The 21,215-nt window shown below is 40.5% G+C and overlaps 1 protein-coding gene across 2 annotated transcripts in view; it reads left to right on the forward strand.

Annotated features, from left to right (window-relative positions):
• Nucleotides 1-19,779, forward strand: part of tcf7l1b (transcription factor 7 like 1b) — a 34,665-nt gene extending 14,886 nt beyond the window's left edge. Inside the window, exons 4-12 of one of the 2 annotated variants that reach the window (XM_088298560.1) lie at nucleotides 5,032-5,115; nucleotides 13,856-13,991; nucleotides 14,801-14,903; nucleotides 15,200-15,283; nucleotides 17,672-17,815; nucleotides 17,902-18,064; nucleotides 18,167-18,274; nucleotides 18,363-18,414; nucleotides 18,875-19,779. In XM_088298560.1, coding sequence (XP_088154686.1) covers nucleotides 5,032-5,115; nucleotides 13,856-13,991; nucleotides 14,801-14,903; nucleotides 15,200-15,283; nucleotides 17,672-17,815; nucleotides 17,902-18,064; nucleotides 18,167-18,274; nucleotides 18,363-18,414; nucleotides 18,875-19,350 — 1,350 coding nt within the window. In that variant the 3' untranslated portion in view covers nucleotides 19,351-19,779. The remainder of the gene's footprint in view (nucleotides 1-5,031; nucleotides 5,116-13,855; nucleotides 13,992-14,800; nucleotides 14,904-15,199; nucleotides 15,284-17,671; nucleotides 17,816-17,901; nucleotides 18,065-18,166; nucleotides 18,275-18,362; nucleotides 18,415-18,874) is intronic. The other variant, XM_088298569.1, reaches the window with a different exon arrangement.
• Nucleotides 19,780-21,215: the final 1,436 nt, after the last annotated feature.

The raw sequence follows: 21,215 nt of genomic DNA on the forward strand, positions 1-21,215 counted from the left end.
TCCCCAATCTGAGAAAAGCAAGATGGCGGTGGGGGCTTGTGCTGCGCTATTCAGCCGGTTCATTGTGAGGGGGCTTATCATTGCTTCTAATGCTTAGGCAGGAAATTCTGCATTGTATCAGTCAGCCTGGGTTTGGGTATAAATGAAAAGTTCTCACTTGTGTGCCACTGGCGTCAACTTGGAGGTCCACAGTCATACCATATTCTAAGTCGAGCTTCGCTATAAACCTCCAGCCGAGTGCTGCTAGCCACGTTGTGTCTGGAGTTAATTATACAGACGTTTACGGCTGTGAATTTCAATGAAATAAGCCTACTCCCTGAACAATAAAAAGTAGTGTTCCTGTGCATCTGGACAAACAATGGCACAGGATACAAAATGTGACGACACGTCGGACACTGGAAGTGTGTGCCATCTTGACATGAGAGCACGCTGACACTGAGCAGAGGTACCAGTGACAATTGAAAACAGATCTGGAAGGTATAAGAAACCACATAACTAACTTCTTGTAATTGACTTGAACAGCTTTACACCCTCCTCTCTGTCTTTATGAGATGGCCTCGCTCCTACCAGATGCATAGTTATGTTCTGGTGTGTTTAATTATACAGTTAGCTCCAAATGACCTGCTGTTGTACTCTCTAGCACAATAACTCACTTATTCATCACTCTTACCTTAGGTAAAGAAGTTTTTGCAATTATGTGCGATTAAAATGACCTGAAAGTTCGGGTAGCTGCATGGTATAACAGCACATGCGAGCTCTGAGTTAACACTCTAAAGCTGTGGATACAGGAAGCAATAACTCAGGATCGTGTCATGCAAAAGGAAGAAAAAAAAAAAGTTGCTTGACTTGCAAAAAAATCAAACTCACTGGGTTAGAATATTCAAGAAGCTCTTTTGGGGGTGGGTTTATCTTGGCCTTGTATTTTGTTCATGCTGTTTTATTACTGGAACTGCAGTAAATTCACTCCCAGGACTTTTCAAATAAACCCAGCTTGCGGACCAGTTTGACAACGTACAGAAGATGCATGAGTCAGTCACATTTTGAGCATGTTGCTTTTTTTTTTTAAAGATATTCTGAACTAATCTGAAAATATATTCTCATTAGACAGAGTCGCAGGCGGCTCGATTGTAATCACCGTAGAAATCTTGGAAAAACATTGAATTTGTGTTGTTAGGACCTCCCTGACGCTGCCTCCACTCTACACTCTCCTCTCTCCCTCTTTGCACTAATAGTTCTTTTGTGTACAAGAGCATGTTAAGAGGCCAATGAGCCTGGCCTTAATAGGCCACATTACCATAGAAACCACAGCACTCTGGATGTCTGACCTTTAACCTTTTTTTTTTTTTTTACTGGCTCTGAATAAGAGTGCGGGACGACCAAGCAGGTCACAATAGAAGCCCGGCAAACTGAGGGAGTGTCCCTGACATAGTCACTTAACTTCATTCCTCAGTAGGCTAATGGGCACTTCAAATGAGCTAGACATTAGCAGGATGCTATCTCCAACACGGAACCGTGGGCTTTACGGGTTAATAGAAAAAGATGTGCTTCATGAAAAAAAATAACTGAAATAAGTGGCAAAAGTAGTTCAAACCATTTGTAAATGCTGATTTAGTGTGCAGTTTGCAGGGTAACAAAAATAGATTGCAAGCGACATGATGTTTGTCTTGTCTTGAAGAAGAGGCTTACTTTTTACTCCTCCTTGGTCCTCTCTTTTAGTACCCTCTTTGTAGATAGTCTTAATAAATGGCTTCCTCCGTCACTAATCTACTTACTTCACGGTGATGGGATAAGAAGGTCTGGTGGCCATTCAAAATTTTGCTTTGGCCCAATAGGGCTTTGCAGGTCTGACCAGCTGAGCTGCTTGTCGTTTCCCCATCAATTACATCCTAATTAGCACAATGACTACAGAGGTTTGCTTAAGAATTGTCAATGTAATTACCTCTAATGTTGGCAAACAATGACTTTAATGCCAACTTGGAGACTAGGCGGGGGCTACTTATCACAGTTCCTTTGTTCTGAAAGCTTTAATTGTGTTTCATGCGTAGATCAGGTTGAGGTGTCAATAGCCCCGCATAAGCAGGTGATATCAGCAGAGCAAACCAGGGAGGGACTGTTGTGTCGGGGCCTGACATGGCTATTGTCTGTAGCTGCTGTTCATATGGGCAGGGGATGGCAATTAACACCTCAGTCAAAAGAGCAAGCTGTGTGGCCCATTTGTTTGCTGTTGGGGGCTAAAAGAAAACAATGGGGAGGGGTTCTCCACACAGTAGGTGATTGACATTATCTGCTGGAGCGATCCGTGGAGGCATTCCTGCTGCTATGCTATTCACTACGAGTTAGGCGAAGCCATTTCACAAGCGCGAGGCCTCGTATGAGCCGCCCCTTTGCACACATTCACTCTTTTATTTGCTCTTTGACTTTGTCTGATTGGATCAGACCTGCATGTGACAAAAGTTATCCCATTGCGATTGTGATTTTCGCATAGATTTTCTTGTTTTTCTGATTGTGCAGCCTCTGAAGTATGAGGTTAGTTGCATGTATAGTTCTGGATTTTCCCCCTGTCCCTTTAGCAGTGTACAACTTGGTTTGACAGCAAATGTCCAGACATCCGTCTCTTTTCCACACTGTGAAGTTGGTCTACAGTATGGCACCACACACTTCACACATGACAAAGACTCTTGGCTGTGTTTTCCAGTGCCCTCTGAGAGCAGTGTAACAATTAGAACCCCACTCTGGCAGGCCACATGCCCCAGAGCATATGTCATATTCACGCTTCAAAAAAGCCAAAGGGTACCAGTTCCAGTTTGGAAAAAATCGGTGGCATCTTTGCCACCTTTGTTGCATCTGGGTCCTGTGAAAGTAGCACATTGACTGATGTTTATTCTAAGCATTGGAGGCTGCAAGCAAGATTGGAAGACAATTAAAGAATTGTAAAAATGGATCAGCTAAACATCTCTTAGCCACACATTTCTTTCAGTTGTTTGTCCGAGTTTATGTAATAGTGCTTCCAACTCTCATGCTGAACCAGATTTGTGTATGGACCAGGACCATAAATACGTTCCAGTTGTATTCAAATAAAATGAAGCTGACTAGTTTCTAATTTATTTCAAATGACATTGGGATGTTGTTGGTCTCCAAATGTATTAAAATGGCGATACAGTTTTTTTCTCCAAGAAATTGTTTAATCAGAGAGCCAAGTAACCTTTCTTTAATGATTTTTTTTATTGCACAAGTTTTTGTTGAGGAACACGGCTCATAATTCCTGACCATTTGTTTTGTGAAACAACTCATATATATTATATCCTCACACTCCCTCTCATTTGTTTGTGAGTGGCATTCTGCTGTAGGTCGTATCGTACGCCCAACAGCTAATGTGACAGCGAGCAAGCAGGAAATATGTGAACAGTTGCTCCATTGGGTGCACTGGCAATTAAAAGAAAGGTAGGTGCTCTTAAAAAAGGGGCCTCAAGGCACGTTCCTCATTCTTGGCAGAAAGCTGTCAAAAATGGATGGATTGGGTAGGAGAGTCATGGTGAGCAGGGCTGGCCTTAACCAAATGCTCACAATAGCACTTGTTTCATTTGTGGAAGGCCTCATGATTGACATAGATTAGATGTAGAAAACTGCATTGTTTTGGATTTTATCCCCACAGTGCAGCATTCATTAGGCACCATGCACACAGTGACAGAAAGTTTCAATAGTGAGCGAGCAGTCTGTAAAAGCAACTGCCTCCTGACAGTTGTATGGACTTGGGCCCATTAGTTGGAACCCACAATTCAGCCTCACGCAGAATAGTGAAAATAAAGAGGGCTGATGTCAAGAAATTCCCCTCTTTTTTCGGAGAGAAAAAGGGTCCCCTTCCCCCTGGCCCGGTACTCTGTTGGACCCCAGCTGTCAGGAAACAATACCCTCCGCCTGCTCGACAAACTCATTCCTGAAAATGTTTTTTTCCCTCTTGTCCCTTTCCCCCCTCGGCTATAATGTATTTTCCATTTTTAACCCACAGCCATCCAAGCTTCCTTCCTTCTTACAAACAGGAGTGATGAATGGTGTTTTAAAAAATCCAAACGTGAAAGCATGACTCCTCCAGCAAGCTTGTTTGTCATCATTTATCATGCACCAATTTTTGAAAATAGGACAATTTTATTATATATATATATATATATATATATATATATATATATATATATATATATATATATATATATATATATATATATATATATATATATATATATATATATGCTTGCATGCCAGTGAATGCAATGTGATTTAATGAGCCCTTTGATACACATGTCCAAAAGGAACAAATGGGGGGAACATTTTTTAACTTTTATGCCTTTTTTTTTTACTTGAACACGGATGAGCGAAATTAATATGAAATTGTCCCAAGGTTAAAAAAAAAAAACAACTCCACACGCATGACAAACTGCTGTACACGACATTTAAAGTGATTCATAAACCAGATGGTCAAGATGTGCTTTTCAAAATTTGGCTTCATACTAACTCGATTGCTGGAGGACGAAAAATGTTGAACTTGTTGCGTTTTGCTATAAATCAAAAGAGGAAAAAAAAAACTTGAGTACACATCTCTGTTTTCTGTGGCCAGTTGGTGGGTGCCACTGAACGCAAATAATTACACAACCTTGTGATAACTGTGAAAAATGTATGAAAAATAATGAAACTGAAGGTGGGACAAAGAGTAAATCAATTGAGACACAGTTTGCGTCAACTCTGTAGCCCAACCTTTAGTTGCACTCTTGTTGGGGCTTCCTTCCAGCTGTCCCTTCTCACCCGCACTGCGATGGGCATCCTCAGCTGGCCACTTGTTTTTCCTTGACAAACAGCAATTTCACAGCCATCCACCAGTCTGTTGTTGACACCAGCCACTTTTACTTTTGCAAAAGGTGTGGCTTCGATCTAACTGAAGCCACAATGCATTCATTCAGTAAATCTTATATTCATGTATGCTAGTCTTATTATATGCCTTGTTTTGTTACTTCATTCTGCCATTATGCTTTTTCTCCACAGTATTTGCAGATGAAATGGCCTCTTTTGGACGTCCCTGGCTCTGCAGGACTCAAAGATTCCCGATCTCCAACACCAGGCCATTTAGTGAGTGCACATAAACACAGCAGCTGTCAAGGAAACACCGTAATTGAAATATTTAATTAGATTTGAAATCACATTTTGTGTCAGCGTTGCCTGTTTAGTGGACTATTTTTCACTTTAGTGAAGCATTTGTGTTGATGCGTGCTTCATCGATAAAGAGAGTTCTGTTAGACAAAAGCGCTGCTTGTCCTGAAGGGTAAAGAAAATCTGAATTTCCGGTGGTGGGGTTGGAAGGCTGGGGTTTATTTAAAAAAATAAAAAAATAAAAATAATTGAAAAAAAAATTAACAAAACAAATTCTGCCCGAGTATAGGTTCTCGTAAAAGCGCCCATTTCCTGAATGTTTGCCGCTGTTGAGATGTTTGCTCCAGACTACATCCTCAAAACGTTAATCAAATTATCAAACCAATCCTGCATGTTTATTGGGAGAATCCATTTACAGTGAAGAAAATAATTGCTTTAATCAAACCATTACCATAATGTGGTTACTCCCGAAAACATAGTTATACTCTGCATTTAAATCTTCTGATTCACATCACTCCACATTCAGGTCTAAACAGCTGCAGCACCCAAGGGCAAACTGCTGACTTCTTTGTCTGTCAATATGGCAATAACTCAGTTTCTTCCATAAAACTCTCAAGTGTTCTGTGCCCGTCTTGAACTTTCCCACTCAGGTGTAAACCTGTAGACCTCGTAGTGTCGCACTGGAGTTAGATTATGTGTGGCGGTAGTCGACCCGTTTGGTTGGTGTTTGGGTTGGGACTTGTGGGACTGAAAACATGAATGTTTTTTATTTGCTTAACTTTGTGTGAAGTTCTTGGCACCTATCAACATCCTCACCTGTTTGATTGTATTGATAGAGAAGTCATGCCAGGCACCACATGGAAACTTGTCACACTAAAGTAAAGAAGCCATTGTGACTCAGCCGCTCGACCTCAGATACCCTTTCTAGACATGCTTGCTAAGTTTGTGGTCAATTTGCTGCTTCCCATAATCGCAGTGATGCACATGACATAGTCCTCATCGAGCGCATTAAATAGGAAACTGTTGTGGATAGTGTGGTGTTGGCCCGTGGGAATCCACCACTGTCTACTCTCACTTGAAACCTATTTTATGAGAAAAAAAGTCCTGACCTGCCAGTGACCCTGATGAATTTTATTTGACACTTAGAGCTGCTTTGCAACCTCACTGTGTATTGTTCACTTAGTAACAAAATGAGATCGGTTAAACTTTGGAACTTTGGGTGGGCTTAAGGCAATCATATGATTATATCAATTTATTCATTAAATTATAGTAAAAGAACAGTTGAACAAAGAAAATACTTCAGAAAAGGATCAGAAAATAGTAAAAAGGCAAATTGTTGGTTATCACATCAACATTTTTAAAGGCACGTGACTGTGTCGGGCCACCTGAAGTTCACTGACGCTGGCCCCAAAAAACAGCCATCTCTGGCGCTATCGTGAGCCGCTAATGGACTGTATGCACAGCAACACGGAGAGCATTTCCGGGGGGAAAATTAGGCAACCTAATTGACCGGATTTAAATGTGTGAAAACATTCGCTTGTGTAATAGATACTGTACTTCCAATGGTTTTCTGTTTTGTGCTTTTCAAGGTGGAAATGTCATTGAATGTTGCCATGACTTTTAACAGAAGAAGCGATCACTCTTCCATCCAACTCTTTTGTGTGTCGGCTGTTATTTTCATTGATTAAATTCAGCAAGCAGTGGTCTGTTAGCAACGCTGGCTTGAGCGTCTCAAACAAGCTGTGCAAGTCTTCTGTATGTACACATGGACCTGCATGAACTGTGAAACTGCGAATGGCTCTTTAAATGAGATGAGGAGTTTTTGATCCCTTGGACGATACATGGGATGAACCGTCGTAATTAGAAAGGTAATATGTAATTTACGATAGCTTGAGGTAATACCAGCAGACAGCGAAGGCACTTCGAAGAATTTCATGCCGTCGTTGTTATCACTATGCATTAGCCTAGCAACCGGAAGTCACTCCAAATGCAGAATTGCTCCGTACATAGAGTCCATTTTGAAATACATTGAACAAGAAACCACAGCGCCAGATAAAAAACAACCAATCAGAGACAGAAGGCATGACTTACAAGGTGTCAATCATCTGTCACGCCCTTGCCTGTGTCTTCGCAAAAAAAAAAAAAAATAAATAAAACTTGAAAACCGATAACATTTTGTGTTGTATTGACTCTCCATTACAAATAAGGTGGTTTTTAGGGGTCCAGCGCAAGGTCGCAGGGATGTGCCCATGATGAGTGTGCAACAAATGAATGACACCATGAAAATGGTGCTATCTGTCTCTGAACGGTTGTTTTTCCTTGGGACAGTGGTTTCTTGTATATAAATTTCGAGGCACAAGATGGAGCCAGAGATGGCTGCTTTTTTTTTCCATTGATCATATTTATCACGTAGTACCGTCAAGTAACAATGACTTTAAGAAATTGTGAGCATTTATGACAAACTCCGCCTTAAATAATTTTTTATTAGTCAGACCAACTGCATGTGTGATCAACCAAATAACTCAAATCATCAAATCAAATAAGGTGAAAATAATGCTATACAATTGACATGTATTTAGTATTTCTTTTAGCAATTCGATGTAATGGTATTTGAGGGCGGCACGGGAGAAGGGTAGTGCTTTCCTGTGTGAAGTTTGCATGTTCTCCCCATGCTTGCGTGGGTTTTCTCTGGGTACTCCGGTTTCCTTCCACGTTCCAAAAACACACCTGACAGGTTGATTGAACTTGTGATCGTGAGCACAAGTGGACGTTTCTCTTCGTGTGCCCTGCGATACGCTGGCAATCAGTTCTGGGTGTACCCAGCTTACTGCCCGAAGACATTTGGAATAAGCTCTAGCACGGTCGCGACACTTGTGAGGATAAGCAGCTCGGATAATGCATGGGGTGGATGGGTAGTAATTGAGCTCTAATGCAAAAGAAAATGCAGTGAGAACTCAAAGAGGTGGAATTCACCATGTTTTATCTAATGGTGAGTGAACCATGTGATCTAAGGTGCTTAACATGCTAATCTTGGGTACCCTGGGTACAGAGGAGAGAAAGTGTCCTTACACCTCACTTTGAGCCAGGAGCCCACATTCCTCTCCGGTGTCTAGCTGCTGAGAGGGAGCAAGGCTGATTATGTGCTCATTACTCGAGCTGAGGAAAGTGGGAGTAGGAGGGTAGCGGCAGGCTTCTCCCCTAGCCTGCAGCCTCCCTATGGTCCCCGACACCGCACTAATGAGAGCAAGGGGAACGTGCGGGCACCCACAGGGGTCCAAGGATTATAGCCCGGGGCGAAAAGGGAGCGAGAGAGAGACCCAAGGAGAGGGTGAGGATACAAGAGGCAGGGCTGCTTAAGCAGACTTCTACTCATTTGCTATCATGGCGTGCATTTTTTTCTCATGATCCACTAGAAAGGACTTCATTGATATACAACACATTACACATGTACTGTACATCTCTGTATTCAAGTCTTCTCAGGCTCGTTAATAATAAAACATTTAGGTCATCTAACATCCTTATAGGCACGCCAATAAATTCAGTAGCTTTTCCATCACATGGTTTTACACTGAGCCTGTGCTATCAAGATATACTTACAATATTATCTTTTACTCATCACAGTCACATGTAAAATATTGTTTGGAATTATATTACTGTGCTAATTCTGGCTCTGTAGAACAAGGGATAATACTGTACATTGGCTATCATAGCAATTGGCAGATAGTAATGCAAGGGAAAGACTAGTCCTGTCACGATTCAGATTTGTTCCATAGGGCCTCTATGCAAATCAAGGCCTCCTTTGGCCTGAGATCCTCAATTATTTAACAGGCAGGTTTGTTTAGCATTCAGTGAGTATTGCATTTGGTAGTAACAATAGTTGAAGGAAGATTGGGATGAAGGGAATCGTGTCTCGATGAGGATAGCTGGAACTAAGAAAACAACATAAACCCCCAAAAGCCCACGTACTTTGTTGTTCATGTTTGTGTTCAACTGGCTGCTTCTTTATGAATAATCCATCAAATGTGCTGCAGGGTCAGGTGATCTGAGTTTGGGCAACTTGTCAGCCTAGCAGTGGTGGTTAAACTGGAACTGAGAGTCGAGGTGCTGCTCTATGAATTAAATGTGCATTTCTAAAACAGCGATTCACAGACATTAACGCTGATCTGATAATGGTTGTGCATGGCACTCATTGAGTAATTCCGGCACTTCTCTCTGTCAGTGCCTGTGCTGTTATACTTGATTAGCGAAAGCTGTGACTATTCATTGGGGTAGAACTGACCAGTGTCTGACCCCCAGATGCTTATTAGATCCAAGGTTATTTTAATAAAAAAAAAAAACTAATGAAATAACTAAAACTAAAATTGAAAAAAAGAAATCGTAAAATTAAATAAAAATGAAAATAACAAGAAAACTAACTGAAAGTACATTATAAAGAAAACAAAAACTTAACATAATTGTAACAAAAGCGTCCTTTGTTTTCGTCTTTGGCAATTAATCTAACACACGAGCCTTAGGGGTTGATTTTGAATGTATTTATTTGGATATTTACGGCACGGCTCTGAGCCGGAATAAGAGAAGGTCAAACAGTCATCTGGGAGTTGTAGTCCGCTTGATGTATTGCACAGAAAGAATGTCCTCAAGCAGCAGCCGATAAAAAAGAGCCACCAAATGACGTCGCTCCGAGGAGACAATCCTCCAGTGGCTTTGGCTCGAATGTCTCTCCTGCTCTTAAAATTTAACTCAGCCTGAAATGCAACGCGAGGTAAAAACTGCTACAAATTATTTGGTTCATATCAACTTGGCTTTATTATAATTAGGCACATGCATGCATGTATGCATCTAACTTTACATTAGCACTTATTGTAATTCAAAGTCTGTGGACTGTTAAAATTATAAACTGTACCGCGTATTCTTAAAAGGTTAATTTTTTTAATCTCATGTACAAGAAAAACACTTTAAAAAATTAAACTAATACTAAAACTAATAAAAAACGAACAAAACCTCCCGAAAACTAATTACAACAAACTAAATTTAATAAATAAGACTCAAAAAGAAATAGAAACTAACTATAATTCAAATTTCCCAAACAAAGATGACTCTTAACAGATCACAGCTCGAATATAGGTAGATTTTCCCTTGGCATTGATGGAAGAATTGAATTCTTTGTTTTAGCATTTTGTATGACTGCCAATTGCCAAGAAGAGACATGGTCCTGTCAACGTGTCATAAGTCACTTAGTCACTAAATTCTAAAATTCTAAGTAATTTAAGGGATATGGTCAACAGGAGCATTCCTCGCATGTCGTATGTCGACCTGCATGAAGTAAGATTAATTCTAAATGATATAGCCTTATTTCACACCACTTCTGCTTCCAACAGAATTATTTTTAATTTGTAATGTTTTATCGTTCTTTCAGTTTCATTTTCCCATACTATGCCCAAAGATGCAACCCGGGCAGGTTTTCACCTTGGTGCATTTAGCTAACATTTCGTGGCAGATAGGTTGCTAGCTCCTTCAGTTAATTGGTAAGCTCTGGTCAATTTCCACCCTGATGACACAGATGGGTGCCATGCTGTGGTTATCATCATGCTCCAAATTTGACTCTATTTCATCTGCAATGCTAGTTTATCCTGCTTCACCTTTTCCCGTTCAACTGTAGCAACGTCAATCCAACTCCAGCGTAGCTCCACTGGTCAGCTTCCTGTCTCTGTGTTCTGACCAAGCACAGTCCAGCACAGCTATAGCTAAGCTTATGTCTGATCAGGAGGATAATAATAAGGATGGATGGATGAATAGTAAACACTATGGCACTGCTTTGTGTCATATTTATGAATGGAATCTGGTGACGTGTACCACATACATCTGTCATCCTTGCGCTTCGGTTTAATACACCAAAATCGTGCTTCAAAATACATTTTCTCTGGCTACTTATTTTGAAGAAAAAAAAAATCTAAATATTATCCATGTCGACCAGTATGAACTACTTACATCGCCCAGCCCTACTATGTGTTTTAATGAAACAAATTCAGAGGATTTATGTTTGTCCCACAGATGCTTTGCTAATTTGACGTGCCCTCTTAATTTAATGAACACTGTGGATTTTCACACCTCTAGTTGGCGACTGTGGTAATATGATGCCACTCCTTTCTTTATTATTCTAACCCTGGAATATTGCTGCCATTGACCTTTTCCGAGGCAATGACCAGACGTAAAACACACGTTGTCTTTGACGAATGGCAGTATTTGGAGTGGTTGATTTTAAAGACATCGGACACGGTCAGTCTCCCTCTCACGTCCGCTTCCTGTTGGCGTTGACAAACAAGGCTTGGATTGCTCAGCATGCCAGGCATTCTTTTCACCCTGTCTTTCCTGGAGTTTTGAAAGGCCTCTGAGCCTCCCACCCAGAATCGCCAAGCATAAAGACACACAAAGCTGCAGGGTTATTCAGTTTGTTCTAAGCTCTCTTCCCCATCGGCTGTTTGCCTAGTAATTCAATTCAGATGTGCAGGATCCAAAAACATGTTTGCTTGAATGAAATCCACCCCTCCACCCACATTGACTAAGGACTGTGCTTTTCTTAGCGCCATTCCAAATTGGACAGCCAAGCGAGGTACTGCCACCTTGGCCTTTTTCGTTAGCTTCAGAACCTCTTAGGTTGAGACTGATAGATTTTCTCTGCACTGGCTCCTTGTCAGTTTTCCTGTTAAAACTTCCTGTTACGATGCCCTATCACTGCAGGACCAGCCTTACTGGCTTAGAGTTAGACACCACTGCAAACTTGGTTGCAGAAAGTCAAGAGCGTGGTTTCTATCTGCCATTGTCGATACCATCTGGTTGCAGGTTGCTTGCTATGTGTCCTACCACGTAGATGTTGTTTATATTTAAAACACAGCTCATGTTACATGTGGTTTCTTGAGTACATTTTGCTAGCGTGCCATGAATACACCTATATGAAGCCATCATAGGCTGGAGCAATGTTACCTACAGTCAATTAAGCCAGTGATTGATGTCACTTTTCAGATTGGAGCCACGATTAAGTTATTAATGTTGTTTTTGGATTGTGTCTGTACATTTGAACTATTAATCAGTAAGTCATGAATCCTTTGACAAGCTAAGCGGGCTGACTTGAACATCTCTGTGCTCAACCCGGAAAAAACAGGTCATAATAGCATGGTCATTTTGTCAGGCTGAACTGAGAGGCAGATTTCAGTTGAAACTTGTGCTTTCAAACTCAAAGATATGTTTAGAGCACAGTATTGGCGTATTCCAGGCATTGAATTATTAATGGGCATAATTTCAAATTCTCACTGAACTGCTTCCCAAAATGTGTTGGCACCCAGGTCTAGAGGTCTCAAACAGCCTTCACAATATAGGGAAAATTCCAGCATAGCGTACACAAGTAGAACAACAAAGCACAACTCAAATATACATGACATGTGGGACCTGGGATTTCAACCAAGCAAGCCCACAATAATTCTGGTTTGAAGCTTCAAAGCTTTCTCGTAGTTTTAGGCAAAAATGTTTTTAGTAAGTATACATTGCCCCTAAATGCTCTGAGTCTGGGGAAACTCAAAATCCTTGAGCAAAGTGATCTTAATATAGCCATGTTTAACACCGGTAAATATTTTCTTTTCTCCATCTGGCATCACCAAAATCAAAGTATGCTTTAGAAATTGCAGAGACCAATTTGTTTAAGATTTAAAAGGAGGAAACGACTGGGCCTTCCCTAAAAATGGTAGGAAAAAAAATAGCATGTCAGAGATTTGGAACAATTCTAAGCAGCGTGAAGCAAGAGCGTGTACAAATGGTTCAATGCTAACCTTGTTCCCTTCCAGACCACGTTGGAGAGACGAGAGGTTGGGAAGGGGGTGGGGAGGGATATTGAAGAAAGGTTAGTCTGGATGAACAAGACTCTTTTCTCCCCCCTCCCCCTCCCTACCCCTTGACCCGCCCATGTGACAAGTTGAGCCAACAAGTGCTCTATTCAGCAGGCAGCCAGAGGGAAATGACTGCGAGGCTGAGCGTTGCCTAATGAAAGTAGACGCTGGCTGTTATGAGCTTCATCCTCATTGGAGTGGCAACGCTGGTCAAATCTTGTCAAGAATACCCATTTTTCTTTGTGATGCAATGTTTGTGTGGAAAAAGAATCGTGCAAGTGCTCCAGGAAAGGCAGGTTTTATCTCGGGACCCACAATTCTCTACGAGGAACTTGGAGTGTTTTTGTGAGGTTGGGGTCATGCATAGCACAGTGTGAAAATGTAATCCACCCAATTCATATCTATTTCCCACATATCTGCCAATTTACTGCAGTCAGACTGAGTGGGCGATGATGTCTCCAGTTGTTTACCGGCATTAAGCTTACCTTAGCCTGATTGTTTGTGGGTTACTAGTGTGACATTTGGACATGGTGGTGCTGTTGTTTTTCTAGTTGGACTGAACAAACAGTTCTTTCCTCATCTAAATGGCTGTAATGGTCTTGGCATGTGTCTGCAAGGCTTTTTAAGTGTTCTTTGGTTCTGATCCAGATTGCATCAGAGGAACGGTCAGACACATGCTGAGCATGAAGGCCTTTCACAAATGAAGACCAACAGTATTCCTTTGATTAAACATAAGCCAACTACTTAAACATTTTTGGAATATGTATCCCATGTTTACATTTGACCACAGACAGTGATTTGTTTCCTAAATTTGGTCTATTCTTTTCTCCTTCTATCAACAGTCAAATAAAGTTCCTGTGGTGCAGCATGCCCACCATGTTCACCCGCTGACACCCCTCATCACATACAGCAATGAACACTTCTCCCCTGGGACGCCACCGTCACATCTTTCTCCGGAAATACTTGACCCAAAGACAGGTAATGCACCAAGGATGAAAAGAATTTAATGAATGAAGCAAATCACAAGTAAATAATCTATTACAGCATGTAGCATAAATGACAATATATTGTAAATAGAATGGTTTGGTTTTCAACTCAACTTCGTGATGATTAAACTAAAACAGTGGTGCCCATTGGAAATGTCATAACTCACTGCCAGTACCAGTTTTATGCTATCGAGGCCTGTTGGCGGAAGTGACTGAGTTTTTTTTTCTTTTTTAAAAAGTAGACTCATACCGATCATCTGTTGGAAATTTGTCACTTCATTGACATTCAGGTGTGCGTGTTGCATGCTTCAAAGCGTATATACTATATACAGTCTGGGTTCATGCATTTATACAAGGTACACTATTTGATATTGTACATATAAAGTATATTTTAAATAAATAAATAAATGCATGAATAAAGTAGGTAGATCATTGGGATACCTCGCACGGTGAAAAAGTGTAGTCTGACCAATGAAAGAACATGAAGCAGGTTTTCTAAATTGGCACAAACCTTCAAACTCTCCTTACACCGAGCTCTTGAACTAGGTTTATTTATTCACACATGAGCAAAGCTGTTGCTCCGACAAGTGGTCAGGTGAATAGAAATAGAAGAAAAAAATAGCTTTGTTGGGCTGGCTCAGTCCCATATACATTTTGTCCGTTTAAAAGTGGTTATTGTTGGAATATTAATATTAATATGCAAATTTATATTTGGTGAATGGAAGGTCTTGCTCTCACTTAAGCAGCTGAAGTATGTTCTCCATTTTTAAAAAACATATTTTTTGCCTTTTGGATCTATAGGTATTCCTCGGACACCTCACCCATCAGAACTTTCTCCATACTACCCCTTGTCTCCCGGTGCAGTTGGATCTATTGCCCACCCGTTAGGCTGGCTCATGCCACAGTAAGTTTCATACCACTCATAAAATGTGGAATGTTTAGTGCAATATTTATCTTGAGTTACAATGGAAAAACAAAAGCCTCAAAATAAATAATACTAATGATAAGTTAGCAGTTACTCACAGGGAAAAAAAAGGAACATTTCTGAATTATTCCAGGAGTCATGGAATCATTTGCCACGGTGCTTTTCCACCAGCAGGGGATTTGAGTTGATGAGTAGGGGATTAGTTCTGCTAGGCTTGCTGTCAGCTGTGTGTGATCCACCTCACATTTCCCTCACGTTCTCCTTCTATCTCGCAGGCAGGGCCAGCACATGTACTCCATCCCTCCTGGGGGATTCCGTCACCCCTATCCAGCACTAGCTATGAATGCATCCATGTCCAGGTGAGTGGATCGAGTTCAACAACACCCGCCCTGACCCAAAGAGAGAAATCTTATACAGTGGAACATTGGTTTTTGAATGACTCGGTTGACGAGAAATCCGTGTATGAATGCGGCCTTTTGAAAAAATAATGATCTTAGTGCTACGTAATCATAATTGGCTCAGTGCGTCACAAATTGCTGGTATCTTTGTTTTGTTGTTGTTGTTTTTATGCTCTAAATTAGCCCTGGTGATTCATACAGACTGAATATTCCTAGCTCTAGTGTTATTGAGAAGCCTTCATCTTATTATTGATAGAAAAAAAGAACAAAATGTTAGCTAAATTTGAGATTGGTATTTGTGTTCAGAATTTTACTGCACAGTTTGGTTTGGCAAAATTTACCATCTGTACTATTGAAATAGTAGTAATGACAAATCTATTTTCTATCGCGCTTTTCTGAAAACCCGTAGACGCTTAACATGGCTGCACACAAACATAGGCAAGTAAATATTAAACTTACTCTTCTGTGGATTCTGAGCAGCAAAGTAAGGATCCCTCCACAGCTCTCTTTCCGTGGAATGAGGAACCCGCACAGAGAGGCTTGTGGATGTTCTTATTCATCTCATTCATCCAGGTGGTCATTTAATTCCCACGCCATTGAATTGAACGTAGCTGGACTATTCGGTTTGTTTCAGTCTGCCCGGGTTGGTGATAGTGTTAGCGGGCTAATGCCATCCATCCATTTTCTATAACTTATCCTGTTCAAGGTTGCAGGAAGCTGGAGCCGAACACAGCTGGCTTTGGGAGAAAAGTATACTACGCCTCGAAATGGTCACTAGTTAGTCGCAGGACATATATAAAGACAAACAAACATTCACTCTTGCATTCACACTGTCGATGAGTGAGAACGGAATCAACATTACCTGCACCAAATTCAAACCATTATATTGCTACACCATCAGGGACATTTTGCGGGCTAATGTTTTCCTGAAAGTCGCCTTCATTTTCTTGCATTTTAACTTGTCATCTTCCACTGCTGCTACACAGCCTTGTTATTTTTTTTACTTTATTTGTATTTGTATTTATTTTTAACCATACAGTGATAAAGATAAGATCATTATGCTCCTTTCAGTCAGAAACATTACATTGGTTCACAAATGTTTCAGTGGATTAAAATAGTGAACTGAGGTTCCATGATTGGATGCTTATGTGACATCCATGGCATCTTTGTGTGCGAAGTATGAAGAATAAATGGCAGGTGTGCCATTTCAATGCTGACGAGTTGACACATTGGGAACTATTTAAGACAGTAACGAAAGCTAAAATTTATCTATGACAGAATGACAGATCCCAGACTACAGCTGTTATTACCGAAAGGGAAGTAACTCCTTCCAAAGTCTGGTTGAGCTTTTAAAAACATTAAAAAAATTAGTTAAATATGATAAAGCTCTGAATCATGCCAAGGTTTTGTGGCTATCATCGTATAAAAACTCAATCAGGGCAAAAATAATGCTCATCTGAAGCAACATAATGTAAACTCTGATCCTCACTGAAAATGGAAATGTGGGTAGCCATATGGTGATATTTGAAAAGTACATTTTCAAAAGATGCACTCACAGCGAGAAAACCACAACTTTTATTCAAAGAAAAACAATCAAAGTGATTTTGTGTGTGTGTGGTTCTTGTCAAATTATTTGGAATATTATACAGTATATTTTGGACCGTTCAGTATCGACTGCATTTACTTAAACAGCTCAAGAGTATACAAATCTTAGTCAGTGAAATAGTTCATTTCATCAAATCTCTTCCAAACCACTGAATCAACCTCCATATTTAGGCTAAAGCTGACTCAGTCAGCGTGTATTTCAAAGTAAAGCTGCTGACTCTGCATTTAACTAAGGAGAGAAACAAGGCTGTATTGTATAGTGTCTGTCATGATACATGCAACTTGACTAAAAGACTTAAAATTGAGGAATTGTCTAATCTAACGGGACCTCGTGATAGCTGGGTTATGGTGCCTAATTTCTGCCACAGAGCTTCATTGTTTAAGGCATTGGGAAAAGCTGAAAGATACTTTTAAAAAGGTGTTCTGTGTGGAAGGTTGTTAGAACACTCTCCCTGGTCTGGAAAGTGGTTTCAGGTGTCACGGCCATGCTGTCGCCATGGCAGCAACACACTTTACTTTCTCGAGCCAATGCGGAATAAAGGGGTCTTTTGAAAAAGTCTTTATTTGAGCAAAAAAAGCAAGCATGTAACTCAATTGTATATGTGTGTGAATGTAGTCTAGACAGATGTTGGTCACTTTCTCTCAAAGGTGAGAAGGTGCAATCTGGCTCCTTCAATGAACTTGTTCATGTTGAGTTCACAGACTTTTTTTTTTTAAACTTCAACCCCCTTTTTTCCCCCCTAGCTTGGTATCTAGTCGTTTCTCCCCTCACATGGTGACTCCTCCACCACACAGCCTCCACCAGACCGGCATTCCCCATCCTGCCATCGTGTCGCCAGCCATCAAGCAAGAGCCCAACAGTGACAACACGACCCCTTCGATGCATGCGTAAGATTTACTAACTTTATGATTTGGAATCCTACCAAGCATTTGCTGTAATGATCACGTTATCAACACATTCCCTCTCGGATCAGCAGGAAATCTCCCATCCCTCCCAAAAAAGAAGAGGACAAGAAGCCTCATATCAAAAAGCCTCTGAATGCTTTCATGTTGTATATGAAGGAGATGAGAGCCAAAGTAGTGGCAGAGTGCACTCTGAAGGAAAGTGCTGCTATCAACCAGATCCTTGGAAGACGGGTAAGTGGCCCAGACAGATGTAGTGTGTTTTATCTTTTGTCCATCGGGATGCTGACTAAATCTTTGATATATGGAATGTATCTTTCCTGCTTTTCTCCACAGTGGCATTCCCTGTCAAGAGAAGAACAAGCCAAATATTATGAGCTGGCTAGAAAAGAGAGGCAACTTCACTCCCAGCTCTACCCTGGATGGTCAGCACGAGATAACTATGTGAGTGGGACAATTTCATATGACCTCACTGTTTGTAATCAAAGCAGATCTGTCCACTTTGATAACACCTTTTTTTTTATGTGAACAGGGAAAACGGAAAAAGAGGAAGAGGGACAATAAACCTGACTCCAAACCAGAAGGTAATGAGTGGATCACTTATAGTTCATTTGTAAAAGAAGGAAGAGAGCTTACATGCAATGAATATGTCTGCTTGTGTTGTTTCAATTTCCTTCTCTAACACTACCTTCTTTAATCTATACTTTGACAAGCAACTTATGAGGTACAGTGTCAATAGTGGCAGGTATGTCTGCTGTTGTGTGCGTGAAATATAAATATATAATAATATAAGTTGCCCAAACTCTCAGGGTACTCCACATTTGACTGTCCAGTGTGTCATGCTTTTCATTCATGTGTACCAGTTGAGTCGTCTTGTAACATTTTTTACTTTGTGAGGTGAACATTTCATTGCTACCATCTCCACTGTTTGAATAATCTCTCGTTGACTTCTGTCACGGGCGGCATTGAGGGATGTGTACCAGTTTTTAAACCAGCATCAGATCCATTATTTATATGCTTCCATCTCTTCTTTGTGTTTGTCAGACTTCTCAATAAGAAGCAAGAAGCAGTGCGTTCAGTACCTGCCCTCAGAGAAGATGTGTGACAGCCCGGCGTCTTCCCACGGAAGCATGTTGGATTCACCAGCGACCCCCTCCGCAGCGCTGGCCTCCCCAGCTGCTCCTGCGGCCACTCACTCCGAGCAGGCCCAGCCGCTATCGCTCACCACCAAACCGGAAGGCCGCATGCACCACCACTTCTCTGTACTTGGAAAAGCTTCGGGAGGCGCATCTTCCACATCCTCCTCCTCGTCATCTGCCTCACAGCCGACCATTTCCATCCCAATTGGTACTTCAGGTAGCCAGTCGACAACACCCATCCTGACCCGGCCGATCCCCTTCACATCTCTGCACCCATCCATGCTCTCACCCCCCTCGCCATTCCATCAGGCAGCCCTTCACTCCCACCATGCCCTGTTCCAGTCGCAGCCCTTGTCCTTGGTTACCAAACCAACTGAATGAATCTTCAGAAACAAGTTTTCTACCATTTATTAAGCTGTATATTGCTTTTCTTTAAGATAGGTAGTAAAGCAACCTTTTTTTCTAAATAAAGAAAAGGAAGAAATATTATTGGTCAATATTTGACCGTCTCCTTTTCTAGAGCTCTCAATGAAACAAAATGTATTTTTTGTAAAGTTCACTGCAGAACCGGTTTTGTTTTGATGCATTTATCCACAATGAACCTCTTGTATAAAAGAACCAATGTACATACAGTTTCTTTATAAAAACAAAAATCGAACAAAAACACATATCCTTTGTAGCCAAAATCTGATTAATGTTAGTATTGTTTTGTTTTTTTGTCCTTGAGCTGGCCAATAATTTTTCAGCCCTGTTTTCAATTCACAAGTGTGTGACCCTTCTTTGACATGTTAAATAAACATTTGAAATGGTTTCTTACAGAAACTTTCCTGTTTTTCATGTTCATTTAGACCATGTGATTTGATCAAATTCACTTTTATCATTTAATGTAGTTAGGATTAATATTCTCGTGACCACAACAAAAGCTTTTTGAAGGAGTTATAGTGTTTTATGAAACTCACACTAAAATTGAAGAACGGTCTAGAACATTATTGTCTGTTTAGCTCTAAACTGCAAATGGCGAAATATAAATCTTGCTGATGCTGCCGTACAATTTAATGTTTAATAAAGCACAATTAGGCAAACCACATTGGATAATGAGAACCCAAACCAGGCTGACAAAAATTTAAGCCTGAAGTAAACACAAATAAAATAATAATGAACATCTGCTCCTTTTCAACATATAGTGTCCCATATCAATGACAAAAAAGGAGGTCAGCACTGTCCCAGCACAGTGAAACCTGCTCGGGATCCCTGTTCTACTTGCACTTTTACTGCATCTTTATTCACCATTTGGCGAGCAGCTTAGACTTTAATTAATTCAGAGGTAATGGGCTGTAGCCCATGGGACCTCATTAGGCATTTCAATTAGTGAAAAACACACTAGCTAGGTTACAGTTTTTGGCGCCTTTGGAGATGAAGCGCTATGCCATAGATGGGCCAATTATGTTGGAGCAGGGGGATTGACCTGGACAAACACTGCATCCATCCCAGCATCTTTACTTGGATACACCAGTAACATCTAGTGGGGTACATTTGAGATAAATAAATGGCCCAATTAATATGTTGCCAATGAAAGCACATGAAGGAATTAATGTTGGTGAAATAATATAAAGTGTACATAGTCACCTGGTCACAGCTAGACGATAGAATGTGAACAACAGCATTATTAAAATAAAAAAAATAAAAAATAAAATATATATATAGATATACTTTTTCAATAATATGAATGCACTGTCAGAAAAATATTAATTAATAATGTTATATTGAATTGCACTATATCATAATGAAAGCTGAGTGAAATGTCGGCTTCCTGCATGAGTCACATATGTACTAGAAACACCTCCAAGATTTACTAGTGCACTTCCATATTACAGCAAAATACAACCACATTAATAAACATATTGTGAAATTAATAGTTGTCAGGCAATGCCAGTTGTTAATGTAAAAGAATTGATGATACAGTTCTTGTATTGGCTCCAATTATATTAAATTATCTCATTGCATCTTCATGTGGGTTATAACCCAGCCTGTAAAACAAATCACAACCAAAACTACTAATCCTCTGTTTTTATGCCATCTTTTATTCAAGGCTGAAACGTGATGCCACGGCAGTTGACCCTAAGCTTGTCACTTAAACCTCACAATCCGTCACTTAAATCATAGGTAACGAGTTGGCAAAACAGCCTTTGACTCATACCTCCTGAAAGCAACATATGGAGTGTAGTAAGACAGAGGTACCCTTATTA

The sequence above is a fragment of the Idiotropiscis lumnitzeri genome, chromosome 1, assembly GCF_059441095.1.
Source record: "Idiotropiscis lumnitzeri isolate Australia: NSW breed Sydney's pygmy pipehorse chromosome 1, RoL_Ilum_1.0, whole genome shotgun sequence".
Classification (NCBI taxonomy): Eukaryota; Metazoa; Chordata; class Actinopteri; order Syngnathiformes; family Syngnathidae; genus Idiotropiscis; species Idiotropiscis lumnitzeri.